We start from the raw sequence: 18030 nt of genomic DNA, 5'->3' as shown, positions 1-18030 counted from the left end.
ACTGAAGGCGTAATGAGTACGTTTCCTCAAGCACAGAATTAAAGAATCATAAGTCAAAAAGTTAACTACGAAATCTTTATTTAATAAAATATTATAATTTTGCTTAACTTAAGCATAACAAAAAGTAATAATCTTCACAGACATTAAAAACACTGAAGTATCGAAAAGGAGATAACTTACATAGAATCATCATCAGTCCTAAATATCATCAGGCTTACCTATTTTAGGCAATAAGAAAAAAGAACAAGAGGAGCATACTTTAACACCGTACCTGAAAAGAGAAAGTACTACTGGATTAAACCTTTGGCCAGGTACAAGTAGCTAGGGTGAAAATCAAATATACTGCATTGCTCACGAACTTTACTTTCTCTCGCCAATAAATATCTTGGCGCACATTCGTTTCGTATGCCTTTCGAGTTTCATTATGCAAAATACCTAAATTTATGCTAACAATAAAACATATAAGTATCCAAGTATTTCGTAATCTTCAGCTGTATTCCGTATTTTCCGTAAAACGCATCTTTAAGTAGCTGCGTTGAGTTTCCGAAAGATGAGGACGAAGACCGAAAGGCCTTTAATGCACGCGCTCTTGTATTTTCAATTTCCCGGCTTAGCTTTCTTTTAATATTCGTCAAGCGCTGCACTGCGCGAGATATAAAATCATTTAATTTATAATTGAACTGACATTAGCTTTTTAAATACCAAATTCATAACAATATTAACAGCTGGTGGTGTAGTTGTATCTGCTTTTCTTTTAACACCTCGTTTAGCCTTTGCTGGTCCTTTTTGGTCCATGACTGCAGTCTGAGGCGTAATACTAGGTATTTGTGGAGGAGGATGACTTTCATTAGAATGTATAGAGTTCACTTTGGTATTGGTAAGAACTTTATCTACAGAATTGACATTCTTTTTCGGTGCTTCTGTTGCTGCGCTTGCAGCGTAGCTATTTGATCTAAGATTCTGACTGATACCTGTTGAACTAACTGCTGAGGCAGATAATGTTGTAGTAGAGTTCGTACTTCCAGGGACAGTTGTGGGAGACACAGTACTGCTGGATGTAGACATTGGCGATTTCTGTGAGGATTGGACGGCCGAACTGAATTTGTAGAAGCATCTTTTGCAGATGTTGAGTCCACAGAATTAACACGACTGTCTTTTCCTTTCTTCCCCTTTTCTTTTAAACAAAAGGAGTTGATAAAGGGTATAACGCCAACTAAGGGCGTTATAATAATTTCTAAGCTCCGAACCTCTCTCCGTGAAAAGATGGAGAAACTACAGATGGTGTGCGTGAGAGAGAAGCAGCTTCAAGGAGGAACCTTAACACAAAGCATCATATGTGAGAAGGCACGAGCAATTTACGGTTATTTGCTAAAGAAGATCTCACACACTTCTACAAACGAGGAATCGGAAGACTCGTTTAAAGCTAGTCGGGACTGGTTTGACAACTTTAGGAAAAGAACCGGCATTCACTCCGTCGTCAGGCATGGTGAGGCAGCAAGTTCGTATGTGAAAGCAGCTGAGGTTTACATCAAAATGTTTTCCGAACTGATAGTAGCCAAAGGATACATCCCCCCAGCAAGTCTTCAACTGTGTCAACTTTTCTCGAAAAGGATGCCGAATAGAACTTACATAACGGCAGAGGAGAAGACGATTCCAGTTCACAAACCTATGAAGGATAGATTAAATCTAGCAATTTGCGCCAATGCGAGTGGCGACTGTAAAATCAAGCCTCTGCTAGTATACCATTCGGAAAATCCCAGAGGCTTTAAGTCATATAATATTTTAAAAGAAAAACTGCCAGTTATGTGGAGGGCAAGTCCGAAGGCGTGGGTCACCAGGAAATTCTTTGTGGAGTGGATAAACCTGGTGTTCTGCGCTTCGGTTAAAAAATATCTACAGAAAAACAACCTACCCATACAAACCCTTCTCTTCCTCCACAATGCCCCTACTCACCCACCAAATCTCGAAGATGATTTACTCGAAGAGGTCAAGTTATAAAAGTTCCCTACCTACCACCCAACACCACTCCTATCCTGCAGCCCATGGATCAGCAGGTGATTTCTAAATTTAAGAAGTTGTACAACAAGCACATTTTTCGGTGCTGCTTTGAGGTGACGGAGAACACAAACCTTACCTTTCGAGAGTTCTGGAAAGACCACTTTAACATCGTGATATGCCTAAGAATTATTGATTAGGCTTGGCTGGGTGTTACAACGAGGACCTTAACCTCTGCATGGAAGAAGCTGTGGCCAAAAGCTGTAGCTGAAAGGGCCTTCGAAGGATTGGAACCCAAAGTGTCAGTGGTAGAGGAGCTTGCTTCTCTGGGAAAATCCATGAGTCTGGAGGTGGATGAGAGAGATGTGAACGAACTCGTCGAGGAACAGTCTCAGGAGCTGACAACAGAGGAGTTACACGATCTGCATTTGCAGCAGCATACGGTGGTTCAACTAAAAATTAGTTTTGAAGAGGAGCCAGAGATGGAGGAGGTTATCCCTACAAGAGATATAAAAGAGATCTTGGGAATAAGGGAGAAAGTTGCAGAGTTCGTGGATAAAAATCACCGCGAAAAGGTTGCAACTATTCGTGCATCGGAGTTGGTCAACGAAACTTGCCTAACTCATTACCTTGACAGGAAGGAAGAAACAAACCAACTTGGACAGTTTTTTTAAACAATCTGCGGGTGAAAATGAGCAGAGCATGACGAAGAAAGCGAAGACCAGTGACAAAAATTAAGCGCTTCCGTAGGAACTTCACTTTTTCTTTTAATTATGTTTTTATAGAATATGTATTTTTTATTTATAAATAAATGTTTCTTCTTGTTTTTGAATAAGAAACTACATTTTTCTTATTCAAAAACACTTAACAAAAACAACTGAGGTAGTGTTTTGGAAGCTGGAAGGGATTAATGGCATTTCGATTAATTTCAATGGGGAAAATTGCTTTGAGATACGAGCAATTTGACATACGAGCAAGGTTACGAAACAAATTGAACTAGTATGTCGAGGTACCACTGTACTTAATTATATAATCGTTAGCAAGCAGATAGTAATAAATAATTTTAAAAGTCTGCTGCTATCAATATATAAATTATGTTGACTAGTATAATTAATTTAGAATTATGCGCCTACATATAATAAGATGATGTATGTTACTACAGATACGTATTAATATATACATATATAAGTCTGTGCATATATATGAAATCATAATTCTCTTTAAACAAGTTAACAGTTAGAATTACTGAACAACCATGAAAGATTCCCCAAAAATGAAATATGGTGTAACAATGAACACTTAGTTTAGAAATTAGATTCTATTGTATATTGTTGTAAAAGTAATTGTAAGAGTGACAATTCTTCATTCTGCCTTAATGCGATTTTTTGCGTTTAATGCGTTGTTTGGAGATTTTATGATCCCGAATTATATTGATGTGATATATTAATACTGCATTTGTAGACATACGTTTTCTGAGAAACGAGTCAAGGCGATTGATTTTTTGTAAAAATTTGGATTTATCCTTATTTTATTGACGTGCACCAGCACTGAATTGAGAATGGCTTGTGCTATGCTTCGATGGATGAGAAAGCGTTTGTAAGTAATGAATACTATGAAAGTTTCAGCATATTTAAATTAATAGTGTTAAAAGTATATATTTACTAATGTCATATATTAATAGTTTATGGTAAATTTTTCATTATAAATTTCATCATAGTTTTCATTTATCATTCTATTGCATTTCTATTAGCGGTACATAAATTTTTTGGTTTACATATTGTAGATTGCATCAGTTTTGCCGCACAATTTATCCCTCGGTATGTTACCTGTAGTGTTATTAGAAATTCCATTATTTTTGTATTTTTTCTGCAATTGGTAGTATCTGATTAGGAAATTTATGTTTTATTTCAAGATATATATGACGTTGGTTATATCAAGTGTTAAATAAACGTTGTTATTCGGCCAATTGCATCAGCTTTATCCAAATAGATAAATGCATTTCTTATTTCTTAAATGCTCAAGATATAAAGACACACTCGGATAGTACATTCACTCACTTTACGTTTCTTAAGGGTTATATATATACATTAAGGGCGTGTTCAAAACAACCATTGACGGGCAGTCTTGGCGTAATTCGTATTCATACCAAGATTATCCATTTCTCAAGGCAATGATGTTTGTTATTTTTGCTAAACCGTTTACGAAAATACAATATTCGGAATGCTGAACTCTTATGCATGAAAGGCAGATTTTAAGATATTTGTTTTGCAGTTTGATGCAAAATTCGTATTTTTAAAACACTGATGTATATGTTCTTTTTTAAAATTCTTCCAGTATATAACATTATATAACATTCTTGTGTTATCACCATTTATAGTTGTCGCTTGCTGTACAGCCTGCTGAATACATTTTACTTTCTAGGTATCTACAATTACATCGTGTTGTTTCGGTATGAACAGGGGCGAAGTATTCATCACTTATATACATTTAAAGATAATTAATTAAATTTTTCTGATTTTGATATCTATAATATATAGATAGGATTACTGATAAAAAATTTAAGAAAATAGTAAATGAAGAAGAAAATAGAAAAATTTCGTTCAGGTACTGTGAGATATCAATATAAACTTCATACATTTCACTAGGGCGCTGTTGCCAAAGCAAAATCTTTACTATATATGTCTACGAGCTCTATGTATACAGTGTGTTGCTCAAAGTAAACTTCCTGCCTTGTGAAGAGTACTACGTGTATGTCGTGATGCGTTCATACGAAGCTTGTTTTCTCGTATAAGCTCTGCCTCTTCGAACCGAAATTATCCGTAATCTGCAGCGTCTTGAGTTGTTTATGCAAGTTCTTGAGCTCTTCTGGTATTTCCTGTCGAATCTGACGATGACGCGGAGAGTGTTGTATCCTTCGTTTACTTGCAACTTCTTCACTTCATCGCGCATATTCTGTTGACGTTCCACTTGCTTAATGGGCATCCGTTTCGCTTCTGGAAAGGAACTATACAATAAAAGAAATTAAATTTTTATAAATAAAATTAGAATAGCGTAAAATGTATAGAAACATTTCATTATGAAGAAAATGTATTCATTTTTTCCAAGCAACTAGCGGTTCGTAAATAAATTTTTCTTGCGAAGTCAGGAAACAAAGACTTTTGACACTCCAGGCAATAAATTTGAGGTTATGATTCAAATTTTTTTTAATATAACAAATTTTCAAAATCTCAGTAAAAGAATTAACATAGCGATAACATATCGTGTCACGTATCTAAAGGTGAAACATAAAAGTTACCAAAAGCAGCTATACATTTAATATACTGACATTAACTAAATATTTTCGACATACAATGACGTTATATGGAATCACGTGCTTTCTTCAACTTCTGAATATAACAGTAAATAATAACAACAATAATTTTCACCTTTGGCAATACTATTTATTTCATATTTTTTTTTAACTTAAAAATTTCTCTTAACTCAACGATTTGAAAGTGAGAAGGGCAAACATTTTGATTTCCAGCGCGCTAGACTTCCGCCACTTGGACAAATGAATGCAAAAAATTAGCGTTTTCCGAAATTTTATATAATATCTAGAGTGATAGTCGTAGGAAGATAATAAAAGTCGAAAGGTTTTACCATGAATTTTTGGAATCCGAGGGTACCTCCTTCCAAACTCAAATTCCCCCACCCTTTCCGAAGGATATGATGTTACGAAGAAAAAAAACAAAGAGGCAAAAACTCACATATATTTATATTGTTGATTCCTGTTAACAATATTCAATTTCCTTTAAAAACATTAAGCTTCATTTAAATAAAAGAAAATTAAATTCAGACATTTTCCCTAGCTTTCAAGCTTTTATTGTATTTTTAAATATTCTTTTTGTCACAGTTGCGCAAGTTTTCGGCGGCGTCATTAGGAGCCGTAGGTCGAAATCATTTAAGAATCATTGCTGTAAATAATGATCATATGATAAATTGCAATACATATTCGATTCTTTTGATTAGAATTTGAGTACAATTCTTTATACATCAGCTACTATGCCTCTTTATGTAATAACACAGATTATTTTCAATGATTATCCGAAGAGAATGATTCTTTACAATGATTATTCGATGACAATGATTATTTGTAACGAATATTAAAAGCTGATGACTATGATTACCTAAATAGAATATGCGATGACAACGATTATTTCCAAAGCATCTTCGATCACGTCACTATTGTATATCGCTATACTCCTGGGGTTGGGGGGGGGGTTGGGAATTGTACTACGGCCCTGTAATTAAGCGTTTTAAATAACGTCAAAAAAGTCACTGATCCAGATATTTTACTAGTAACTGCTGCCTATTGTGATCGAAACCGTTATTTAAATCTTCTGAATAAAATTTGGGATAATTCCTTCTACATCAGAGAATAAAGCAATTTGTAACACGAATTTCAACAAAATTACATGCATCGAATAACATAATTACTTAAACGGAAAGATCAGTACAACAAATCGCTCTTTGCAGCTCCGCTTTTATCCGACACTTGTTTTTCAGCTATCGTATCTACCCATTTGAAGATACCATGCGAAGAATACTTTTTTTAGTGTGTAAATTAATTACATGTATGTTATGTATATATATGGAGATATGTTTTTGAATTAGGAAAGCGCCAATTTCTTTTAACGGAAACAACCGAGACATTATCTTCAGTACAATTTAATTTTTCATCTAAATCATTTCTTAATTACAAAAGTTCATATTAATTTTCTTTGCAAAGGAGACTAGGTGTTACTGGAAACAAATGAAATACCAAATATCATAAATTTATTAAAGTCAACAGCAGAAAAGTGTTAAACAATTAATAGATTACTTCAGTGAAATGTAATTGCATTTAAACGTATTAAATTGTTTTCAGCAGATGTAATAATCAGGAACATAGGAAGATCCGAAGAGATATTGTGCGTTTAATACTTCTTGCTCGACTGGAAATTTGATCAGCCTGGTCTACGGAAGCCAAAGTTTAAAAATTTTATTTGCTCTTAAATACTTGTTTATTCACTCTTGTAATATGATTATATACTTATAATTACAGTTCCTTCATTTTCAATAATATATTTCATAAATTGTTGAGGTGCAGACACACACTTCATATTGTAGAAAAACGTTTCACTGGAATTTTTGATGCAAATCCTGGTTATTTTTTCTAAGAATGGAAAGTAATGGAGAGTGCCATTTATAAAGCTTAGGTTTTGCTAGATTTGCAGGTTTTTCGCGCTCGCAGTTTACGTGCCTTCTTAAGAATCTCTGGAAATAAAATGGAAACTTTCCATGATTTGTTGCCAATCTAATTGGAGAAAAAAAATTATTCTTTATAGGGCTACTTGCGGGAAGTAACCGTGAAGCAATCTTCTTGTATCTGCCTCATCCCATCCTGTTTGTTATTTTATTAAAACGTGTTTGGAAATTTTTTTCTCATTGCAAGGTTTGATCTGAGATGATAGATGTCAATCAGACCTTTTAATATGGCATCCTGAGCTGCTGGTGCCAGCAGCTTCATTTCCTATTATACCTGTATATCCTCATAATGGAGTTTAGGCTAATAAGACGAATATTCATTTCCATATTTATTGTTTTTTGAAGATTTTGAATAAGTAAAGGTATTTTCTTCGTGGAATATAGCGCCTTTAAAAATCTTTGACAGTGTGTTAAAATGCTCGCAAACTGTAACTTACTACTTTTGACAAAAACGTATAAATAATCATTTATTAAATTAATGACTTCAAACATATGAACATATATATTTAATAAAATAAAAATATTTCAGCTCAAATAATTATCGACGTATATTTGAAGAAGAAGAAGGAGAAGCAGAAATATACTACAGTGAACAATTACTAGAAGAATTGGATCCCCAGTGTTTAAGATTGCAATACGTGTCGGAGACGTAAGTCATTTCGGAAAAAATAATAAAACAAAACATAATGTTTCAGGTCCAGTTTAATTATACATTTATTAATTTTTTGACAAAAACGCTGGTTTTGAAAATAATACGCTTTCAGATTTATAATGCGTAATGTTTTTTTCATTCCTTCATTACAAATATAAATTATAAATGTTTAAGTTGGAAAATAACATTGTGAAGAATTCAAATTTATTGTAATACCTTTTGATTATGAGGAATCTTTATTGCATTAACTAATGAAACATCTAAACAGAAAGCTAATATACAAAGTACACGTGTTTAAAGAGCCAGTTTGCAAAATTTGTGAATGAGAAGTACGTGTCAAATAGTTGATATAATTAGAGTAACAAATACAAAAAGGACTTTATGTTTATAAATAATATACATATATATATGTATGTAAAACAAATTAAGTAAACACTGAAATCCATCCCATACTCTATTCGGAACAAAACTAATATAAATTGTTCTCTTCACCTGTTTCTGTTAGACTATATATTTCTAGATTTACAGAGATTTATAATTTTATTTAGCTCGAGTTTTGAGAATGTGCTCATCAAACATAATAAAAATTTCGAGATTCTAACTTTTCATTGCAATTATTTTTTTAATGTATTGTAATGTTCCGCGGCCCCAACCTGCACGCAACAATAGTGGTGACTGCTATGAACTGGAAAGTACACAAAGTCTTGAGAAGGGTTTAAATCCCTTTTTATTCAACTTTAGAAATTACACATGCGTGCTCTTGACGCTCACAAACTACGCCGACCCGGCGGTAAAATAAAAATAAGAAACTAAAAATGAATAATAACAAGTTACTACCTACGAGGCTCTTAAACGTAACTAACCTAACCGCGTTCTAAGATACAGCTGATATTTCAGCAAACTTCTGAATATTAAGTTGAAAGATTCAACTATCTGCCGAGGCAAGCACACAGGCCGAAACGCGCGGTTCTTCAATTTCTACCTAGCCACCTTCACGCTCGTGAAGCAAGAAAAACACTTTCGAACTCGTTTCCCTTCTATTTAACTGAAATACTTCCGCTGACAATTTGAATACTTTGCGCGTTCTACTAAAATTTACATACTCTGGCATTGGCAATTCCAAGGGAAAGTAAGGCTTGACAGGAAAGATAGTTTAAACTTAAAATAAATGTTAGTTAAAATAAATATAAACCCTACAATATAATATTAAATAATTTTGAATTAATAACAAATTAAAAAACAAAAATTAATTAATTAAAATATATATTTATGTATATATATATATATATATATATCACATGATTTCAGTTAAAGATGATGACTTAGCTAAGTGGGAATATAAAATTTCCTGAATCAAATATTTCTCTTACTAAACCACAATATTGTAGAACTATGCACATCTTTTCTATCTCTGTCACCGCTGACACGGCGTCGTGCTACATTCTTCCTATTCCAACAATATGAGAAATATAAATATTCTAGACATAGGTAAGTTTAGAATTTCAAATGAATTGGGGCCGCAAATGTGAATTGAAATAAGTCCGAATATTTTATCTTATTCATCTGCCAAATTTGCTCTGTATTATAGATCAATATGTGCGATCAGAATTCCTAACTTTATTTCACACACACATATATACATATATATCTATATATATATACGTTTATCGTACATATGTTACGGTGAAACACCGAAATCTGGAGAATGTCGGCTTTCACGGGTGAATGTCAACATTCACATAGTCGCTTGTTGTATGTCCGAAATATTTTCCAAATACTCTTATTTCAGACTTTTCCAAATACCGGTAAATGTCGACATTCACCATCTACTAATGGTGAATGTTGAACACATAAGAATATTATATTTTCTTCTCCGTAATTCGGTCGCGAAAAAACGCACTTGAAACTTAAAATAAGAACTTAAGAATATAAGAATTTGAAACACACTGTACATTCAAAATGAGAAAGGAAAATAATAGAAGTTAAAAACTTACTAAATTACGTGATTCAAATCTTATTTATTGCAACAACGTAAACTATTAGGACACTTTCAATTGCCCAAGAGGCACTTGCTTTTACAACTGCATTTATTTGTGGAACGCTTCCTTTTGCAATGAGAGCGTGTACATATACTCCTCTCTTTTCGACCTACACCATAGCATATCTGTGATTGTCGACATACACCGGTGAGGGTCCGAATGTACAAGAATGTAATGCAATATTCGATCTTTCACCGACGCATTTGGTGAATGTTGACATTCTCCAGTGAAAGTCGACATTCTCCAATATCGACCTTTCACGATAACATATATATATATATATATATATATATAATTTATTTCCTAAACAATATTGATTAATTGATTATATTATCTCCTAAGTTTAATTAAAGTAGAATTATTTTAAAATAGTGAATCCATACTGGTAAGTTATATTTTGAAAGATGTTTTGAAGTAACTTGAAAGTACATTGTTAATAATGTTTTAACGGGGACTGGAATTAAATCATCATGAAGAACAAAATTTCAATTGTAAAAGGAAAAATTAAATTAAAAACATGTAATCATTGTCATTGATCGGAAATTAGTTGACTTTTCAAGGGGAACAAGCAAACTCCCGTATATATATAATCGTTTATTGCAATTCATGATCGGAAACGCTTTCCTGGCGCCATAGTGACGAGAAACAACATAAGAAAAAAGAGTACGAACAGTGTAAAGGTATTTGTTTATTATTCTTAGCGCAGCGGAAACTAAGAAATAAGAACAAAATCAGGGGATCGTCATCAAAGAATGTATTCGAAAGTTCCTTCGGAAAGTATATCCTATACATGGGTTTGGCAGGGGTAGTCCAGTGCATTGTTCAGAAAGATCACGAGACCTCACTTGCATTACACTTCCTCTCGGGGTACGTCAACACATTAGTGCACGAAATCCCTGTTAGAAGTCCAACAGGAACTTGTGGCACATATCGTGGCAGCTGCTGGGAAAGTCCTGGGGATACACGGTATTTTCCAGAATATCTTATGTTCGATGTGCGAGAGATGTGATACCTGCATTAGGGTGCAGGTCGTAATTTCGAACACCTTCTTTGAGGTCCATAAGTGTCTAATTTTGTTCCTATTTTTTAATTTCTCTTGTGCTAAGCATAACTGGTGTCCGTTCTTTCTTGTGTTTTGTGTTGTTTGTACTGGCCAGGAAAGTGTTTTCGGCCATGTTTTGCCATTTCATTTTTCGTCATCCTCGTCTCTCTCATATATGTCCATAATTACTTATGACACAAGTGTTGCTACTATATGATGAAATTTACAAACACGGTGTTTAAAATGCTATATATTCCCATCCGAAAATATCTTTTTTTCTATCCTCTTGCTCTTCAAATAAGAAATATGGGTCCTTCATTGTAAAATCTCCTGGAACTTTAATTCTTCTTTTTTCGAGGTCAATGGAGAAAATATTTCAGCATAGGCAGCTGTCAATATTCAAACATTAAATTGTAAAAGCCATTAAAGTGTAGCCGAAACGCTCAGAAAGGTTTAATTCGCATAAGGATTTAGGAAATACATTTTGAAAGATTTAGCAAATTTTCCTTCAATAAATTTAATGGAACAGGCAAAAGAAATTACAGGGAACAATAAATATATGAGAAAACAGATATTTCTTTTCCTAATTTGTTTTGCTTTGTTTGATTTCTTTCTTTATTCCTGTATAAATAAAAAACTTTAAGAATGCAACTGAAGATGAGAATAAATTTTTCAATTGAAAACAAATGGTGGCAAAAATAGTAGTGCTGCTCTGCTGGACGACGAAATAGACCAGCAATATGTTCCGAATTCGGAATAACGAGAGAAAATTTGAAACCTGTGCAGCCTGCGATGCAAAGAGATTAATCTGGGAGAAAGATTACTTTAATGAGGAAACTCGGAGATATTTTAATGATGTGTAAGGTTACCTCTACTGGATAATAATAAGAAATGGTTAAAATACGTAAGTAAATTATACAAAAATTGAAGAAATTTAAAATATCTGGCATGCGTATGAAATAGTAATTGATTCAAAAAATAAATGAATCCAAAGCTCTCAAACTTATACTCGTTTAAATACAGGTTTTGCTGATTCAGAAAGAACGTTACGTGTATATCTTCTAAAATGTTTTTTCCATCCTTTGTTTGTAGTTGTTTCATTTTTCATTTCAGTTTCATTTTTCCTCCTGTTTTGCAGTTTTCGCCATTGTTTCCCTCTGTTTTAAGCCACATGTTTATTATTACTATTATTATTATTACAACTTATGTAAAAATTAAGTAAGGAAAAGTAAGACATTGAAACTTTGCAAATTATTACGCTCTACGTGAGATTCATGGAGGTCGTTTATTGCATACAAATCACGCCAAATGCTTTAACTTTTCTGCTTGGCTTTAGGTCAGAACAACAAAAGCAACAAATTCGCCCTTTGTAGAAAAACATTCTGTCAGGCAATAAATCTACGGGGAGATTTTTCCCTATGAAACTGAGCCAAAAGTGTTATATAGTATCTAAATATGGAAGTGTTGTACATGTTAAACGTGATAGTCGTTGCATTACTTTCACTTTTTTACTACTGAATTAAAGATATACTGATTATTTTGTAGATTGGAAAACCCTCCTTGTGATCATGAAAAGGAGCAAAAACTGGAAAACGAGAAAGAACTGGAAAAGAAGCGAGAACCCGAAAAGATGCAAAAACTGGAAAAGAATCAAGAACTGAATAAAAAGGAAGAACAGGAAAAGAAAGAGAAACTGGAAAAGAAGCAAGAACTGAAAAACAAGAAAAAACTGGAATTGACACAAAAACTAGAAAAGAAGCAAGAACTGAAAAAGAAACAAAAGCTGGAAAAGATACAAAAACTAGAAAAGATGCAAGAGCAGGAAAACATACAAGAATTAGAAAAGAAGCAAGAACTGAAAAAGAAGCAAGAGCAGAAAAAAGAGCAAAAACTGGAAAAGAAGCAAGAACTGAAAAACAAACAAAAACTGGAAAAGCCACAGAAACTAGAAAAGAAGCAAGAACTGAAAGAGAAGCAAACACTAGAATGGATTCAAAAACTAGAAAAGAAAGAAGAACTGAAAAAGAAGAAAAAACGGGAAGAGATACTAAAACTAGAAAAGAAAGAAGAACTGAAAATGGAGAAGCAACTGAAAGAGATACAAAAACTAGTAAACAAAGAAGAACTGAAAAGGCAGAAGAAACTGGAAAAAATGCAAAAACTAAAAAACAAAGAAGAACTGAAAAAGAAGAAGAAACTGGAAAAAATGCAAAAAACAACAAACAAAGAACTGAAAAAGAATAAGAAACTGGAAATAAAGCAAAAACTGGAAAAGAAGCAAGAGCCGGAAAAAATGCCAGAACTGGAAAATATAGACGAGTCAGAAAAGACGCAATACCTGGAAAAAAAGCAAAAAACGGAAACGAATCCTAATCTGAAAAACAAGCTGGAACCTGAAAAGAACTGTCAAACCCGAAAAGGAAACCGGATGAACTGCGAAAAGAGCCAGAACTCGATAACGACCGTAGAACGATTGATTTAATGACCAAACGAAGCAAGACCCGGAAAAGAAAAATAGAACAAATAAATCATACACCTGCTTCATTTTACCAAAATTTATTATCAATAACATACTTATTATGAAGAACTTTATGGTATTCTTAGCATATGGACAGCATTTGATAATATTTTGCTCGGTAAGTGTAACTACTGATATATTATTAGCTAGTAATTAGTCATGCTAACTTTAAGATATCAGCATTATTTAAGCAGCAACTAAGTACACTCTTTCGTAGTTCAGATCTATGTTTTCAGTGCCTTTCATGGCTGCGAGGTCTTCCGGTTTTACCTGGAAAGTCACAGTTTTTTGACTTTTTTAACACATAGCTTTACACATGACAGTATTTTTCAACAATAAACGTATGTTATGCTACTGGCTTTAAATTTTGCAAATAAATATTGCACGGCTTATATTTCAGAATTGAACTCATGAAATTAATTTATACAAATTTCATTCATACACCCACTAGTGATATTCTAAATAAGCATTCTTTTTAAAATTTGTTTGACCCTGAGAGTTGTCTTATCCAAATGCAGATATTTGTAGAACTTTATATCAAGATTCAAAGAAACGTTCAAAAAGGAATATTTATCCGCTTTTAATTATGTGTTAATCATCTTGAGTTGCATTACTAAGATTATAATTCTAAACAAATTAAAAGCTATTGTAGTATGTACATTAGCTTTTAATTTGCTTTCACATTGTTTAAATGTAGTTTGACATACCACAGTTTCCGTCTCTACTCAGGATTTTTCTAGTGTAAAAATTCAAGATTACAAATTGAAATGAGCGAAAAAAATAACTTTTAAAATGTGTGTATACATTAAATCAGAATCATAATATAATTAGAGAAATAAACTGAATAATATGTTATAAAGCGAATTTATATCAATTTCGATTTCTTTCAAAATAGAGATTCCTTCGCACCTCACAAATCTCACAGAAACTCTCGGTTTGTGATTCGTGAGTTTTAGTTTTTTATATTTGGAATTTGGCAGCAATATGATTCACTGTTACGATACAAATTCTTGCTCACAAATTGGTTATCTAACTAGAAAATGGTATAACTAAAATAAAATAAATATTATTAGATGGAAATGTTGGTTTTCTTTGCGTTTATCTGAATGGTGTCGTATATATAAACCTGTTGGAGATTTTTTTTCCCACACATCGAATAGAGACACATAGTCACATAATATAAAACATCTGACTACATTACTATAGCGTAAGATGAAGCTCTACAACATTTCTCTATTAATTAAGACACAATAACACGCCGAATAAATACTAATTCAGAATTCAAACAACAAAAATCAGCGTTAATTTACAAAATTTTCACAGGACTAGTTTCGATGGTTTTACCGAACCATCATCTTCAGCATTCATTTGCGGTTTTGCAGCTGAAGATGATGGTTCGGTAAAACCATCGAAACTAGTCCTGTGAAAATTTTGTAAATTAACGCTGATTTTTGTTGTTTGAATTCTGAATTAGTATTTCTCTATTACTTTAGACTGCGAAAGATTTGTTAAAGCATTACAGGATCATACTCTGAAGGATCTCGCCGTTCTGTTTCATTTTCTTCCCCCTCGAAAACACATTATCTTAATACAATAGATTACTTTTGAAGGAATGGATTATTTGAAAACCTTGTAACTGTAAGAATTATTCTTTGACGTTATTACACAAAAAGCGGTTGAGAGCCTAATCTTTTGCTATGCGCTTTAAGATGTATAAAACCATTTTGAAACGTAAGGCCTACAAACCGAAACGTAAACTTTATCTTATTTCTGTACTATTCATTAGAGTTATATACATTCCCATCAATAGATACTGAATGGCTAAATATTCTGGTTACCCAAATCAATTCTTTTTTTTTTCCTCTCTTCTTTTTCTTAATTTTAAATAATCCGGAAAGTAAAGCTATAGAAAATTTCACTTCTTCATTAGAAATCTGATTTGGAATTTTGTTTTCCGAGATAAAAATTTTAATTCCTTATCTCTTTTCTCAACACAAAGATCGAAAAACATAACATCGACATTTTGAAAACATTTGTAAACTAATAGAAGGGAAAAAACAGAATATAATGGTTTAGCAAGCATGTAAATATCTCTATCACTTAAGTTTCAGCTATGTTTGTTATAGTATATTCAGGCGTATAAGACGCACTTTTAAAACAAAATGTAAGATGGAAATTTATGGGTGCGCGCTGTACGCCAGCTATAAAAATGTTATGTTTGGAAATATGGAAAAAGTGAGCATACGAAAATTAGATTTCTGGGTGTAATTAAATTTTTTTTTTATTTAAACGAAATAACACAGTTTATGTATTTAAAAATTTTCGTTATAAAAATTCTGTTTCATTTTCACTTCACATCTGATCCATACTTCCATAGATCCAAGTTCCTCATATTCGGCTTAAGTTATATCTTCAAGCACATCATCGAATTCTGTTTCATTTTCGCCGTCAAATTTTCTCTGATCCACAGATAAATAATCATCTTCCGTTTCAACTAGACCGTCAGATATACCACATATATTAAATGGGTTTAATTTTATTCCGTGCTTTTATTATTTACTGACACACTATTTATGGACTGACATGACGTATTTGGTCTCCATTTCTAATTGTTTTTTTCACCTTTACGTTTGCTCGAGTATTCCACTGACGTTAAAAATATTCTATCGATGATTTATTGACATATATGTCTAATATCTGAACTAATGGCAATAATCCGCCTGGATAAACTCTCATATCTGTATAACACTCTTTCAACAACATATTTGTGTTATCCGTTAGATGGAGGCTGAACATGTCCCAAAGTATTGGACTTTCTTGATTATCTCAGACAAAAGGAAGCTTTTGCCAAATATTTCTTATCCACAGTTTCACGACATTTTTCTCCGCCGATCATTTCTCGTGAATACGGATGAAAACACTTTCGGGAAACTGTACTTCAGCAAAGATCCGTCTTTCTTTTAAAGATATCGATGGGATTTTAATTTCGTACGGTCGGCTAAGCAGGAGATCAGTACGGTGAGTTGAGATTTCTCGTTGGCCTATTGTTTCTATGGTAACCGTTATTTTTCTTTCATATCAATGTTTATTTATCTCCTACCGTATAAAAACTACTGGAATGACATCCATATTTGCAACACGTGATAGTAATTAAATTTTTCTATATTTTTAAAAACTCATCAAAGTTTTATCTCTATATTTCAGAAGCCTTTGAAAAAATTTTGTCTTTTTTTCTCGGAGAACTGAATTATTCCGTGAAGTAAATCGAATACAGAAACTCAGTTTGCTTTAGAGTTTTCACTTCCATTTGCACTAATTTTTTCTATTTTTAAGGCAAAGAAAAGTACGCTGTTTCTTGTTACAATTAATCCATTCTAGTGATGATGGGGATTTTCTACAATGCAGTTTCCAACACTTTCGCCGACGGTAAGCTATTTCATTACTTCTTTATGCAATACACATTTATTCTTTGGCGCAATAATCATTGTAAAATTTCATGCCTCTTCCACTCGTGTACGAAGCATTCACGAAAACCAAACTGCATGATTTCCATTTTCTTTCGCAAACTGAATGACTTAACATTTGAAACTTGCATTGTGTTTGTTTCGTTCGGCGAAAGCCATAACTACTGCTGAAGAAAGCACTGGATGAACTACACTTCACTAAAATCAAATGTGATATCGTTAAGTCTTTGATGTTGACATCAGAACCACGGCTTCAAATGTTTACAGAAAGAAGAAACATGACTCCTAATTCCGCAAATTCACTTTGGTCGAAAGTGCACTCTTATCCAAATTATGTTCCTTATTTCTCGAAGTCCTAGAATAACATTCTCTTCCACATACAGAATGAATAAAAATCACCTCCTACCTTGCAGAAATATTTTCCCCGATAATCAATTTTCCTGCGCACCACCTTATCGCTTGCCAAACTGCAATGTTTCTGCAATTGACATATTTGCTCGTGTTTCCTAAGGTATGAAATAATCAAGAAGAGCTGTTGCGGGATATGATGGTTTTGGTATTGCCAAACCACCATGTGTATTTTATTGCTTTCTTTATTTACTAAAGATCTGATGCATTGTAATTAAGCGATATACGAACTTGATTTATATGCGATTACGTTTTCTTATACAAAATGTTCCAACAATGTGCTTATGCGTTGTAATTTCATTTATTCAAAACTCAGTCTAGTTATATTTATAAAATTTTCAATAGCAAACGAATGTTTTTAAGAAAACAGTTTAAACGTTTTGGGTCAAGATACTTTTCAAAAAAAGTCTAATCCAAGAATTATTTATATGAGAAAATTTTATGTAAAAACAAATGGCGCACATTTTTACGTTTGAAATTTACTGGCATATTCCATGAGAAATTTAGTAAGAGATTTCAGGTTATTACCAGCTATAGGAAGTCAAGGATTTCTAGAATAATTTACAAAGTCAAGGACGAGTTCTGTCTATTGTTAATTGGTATTTTCATTTCCAAAATAGAACGTT

At 32.9% G+C, this 18030-nt stretch overlaps 1 protein-coding gene across 1 annotated transcript in view; it reads left to right on the top strand.

Moving 5' to 3' along the window:
• LOC146997068 (uncharacterized) overlaps positions 1-13654 on the top strand; it is a 259939-nt gene extending 246285 nt beyond the window's left edge. The window contains exon 2 of the mRNA XM_085816341.1: positions 12560-13654. Within this exon, the coding sequence (XP_085672467.1) occupies positions 12560-13496 (937 nt within the window). The 3' untranslated portion in view covers positions 13497-13654. The remainder of the gene's footprint in view (positions 1-12559) is intronic.
• Positions 13655-18030: the final 4376 nt, after the last annotated feature.

The sequence above is a fragment of the Stegodyphus dumicola genome, chromosome 5 (assembly GCF_044657685.1).
Source record: "Stegodyphus dumicola isolate Sdum_Otavi_A_Nest chromosome 5, ASM4465768v1".
In the NCBI taxonomy this organism is placed as follows: Eukaryota; Metazoa; Arthropoda; class Arachnida; order Araneae; family Eresidae; genus Stegodyphus; species Stegodyphus dumicola.
This window is presented reverse-complemented; position numbering and strand designations above follow the sequence as displayed.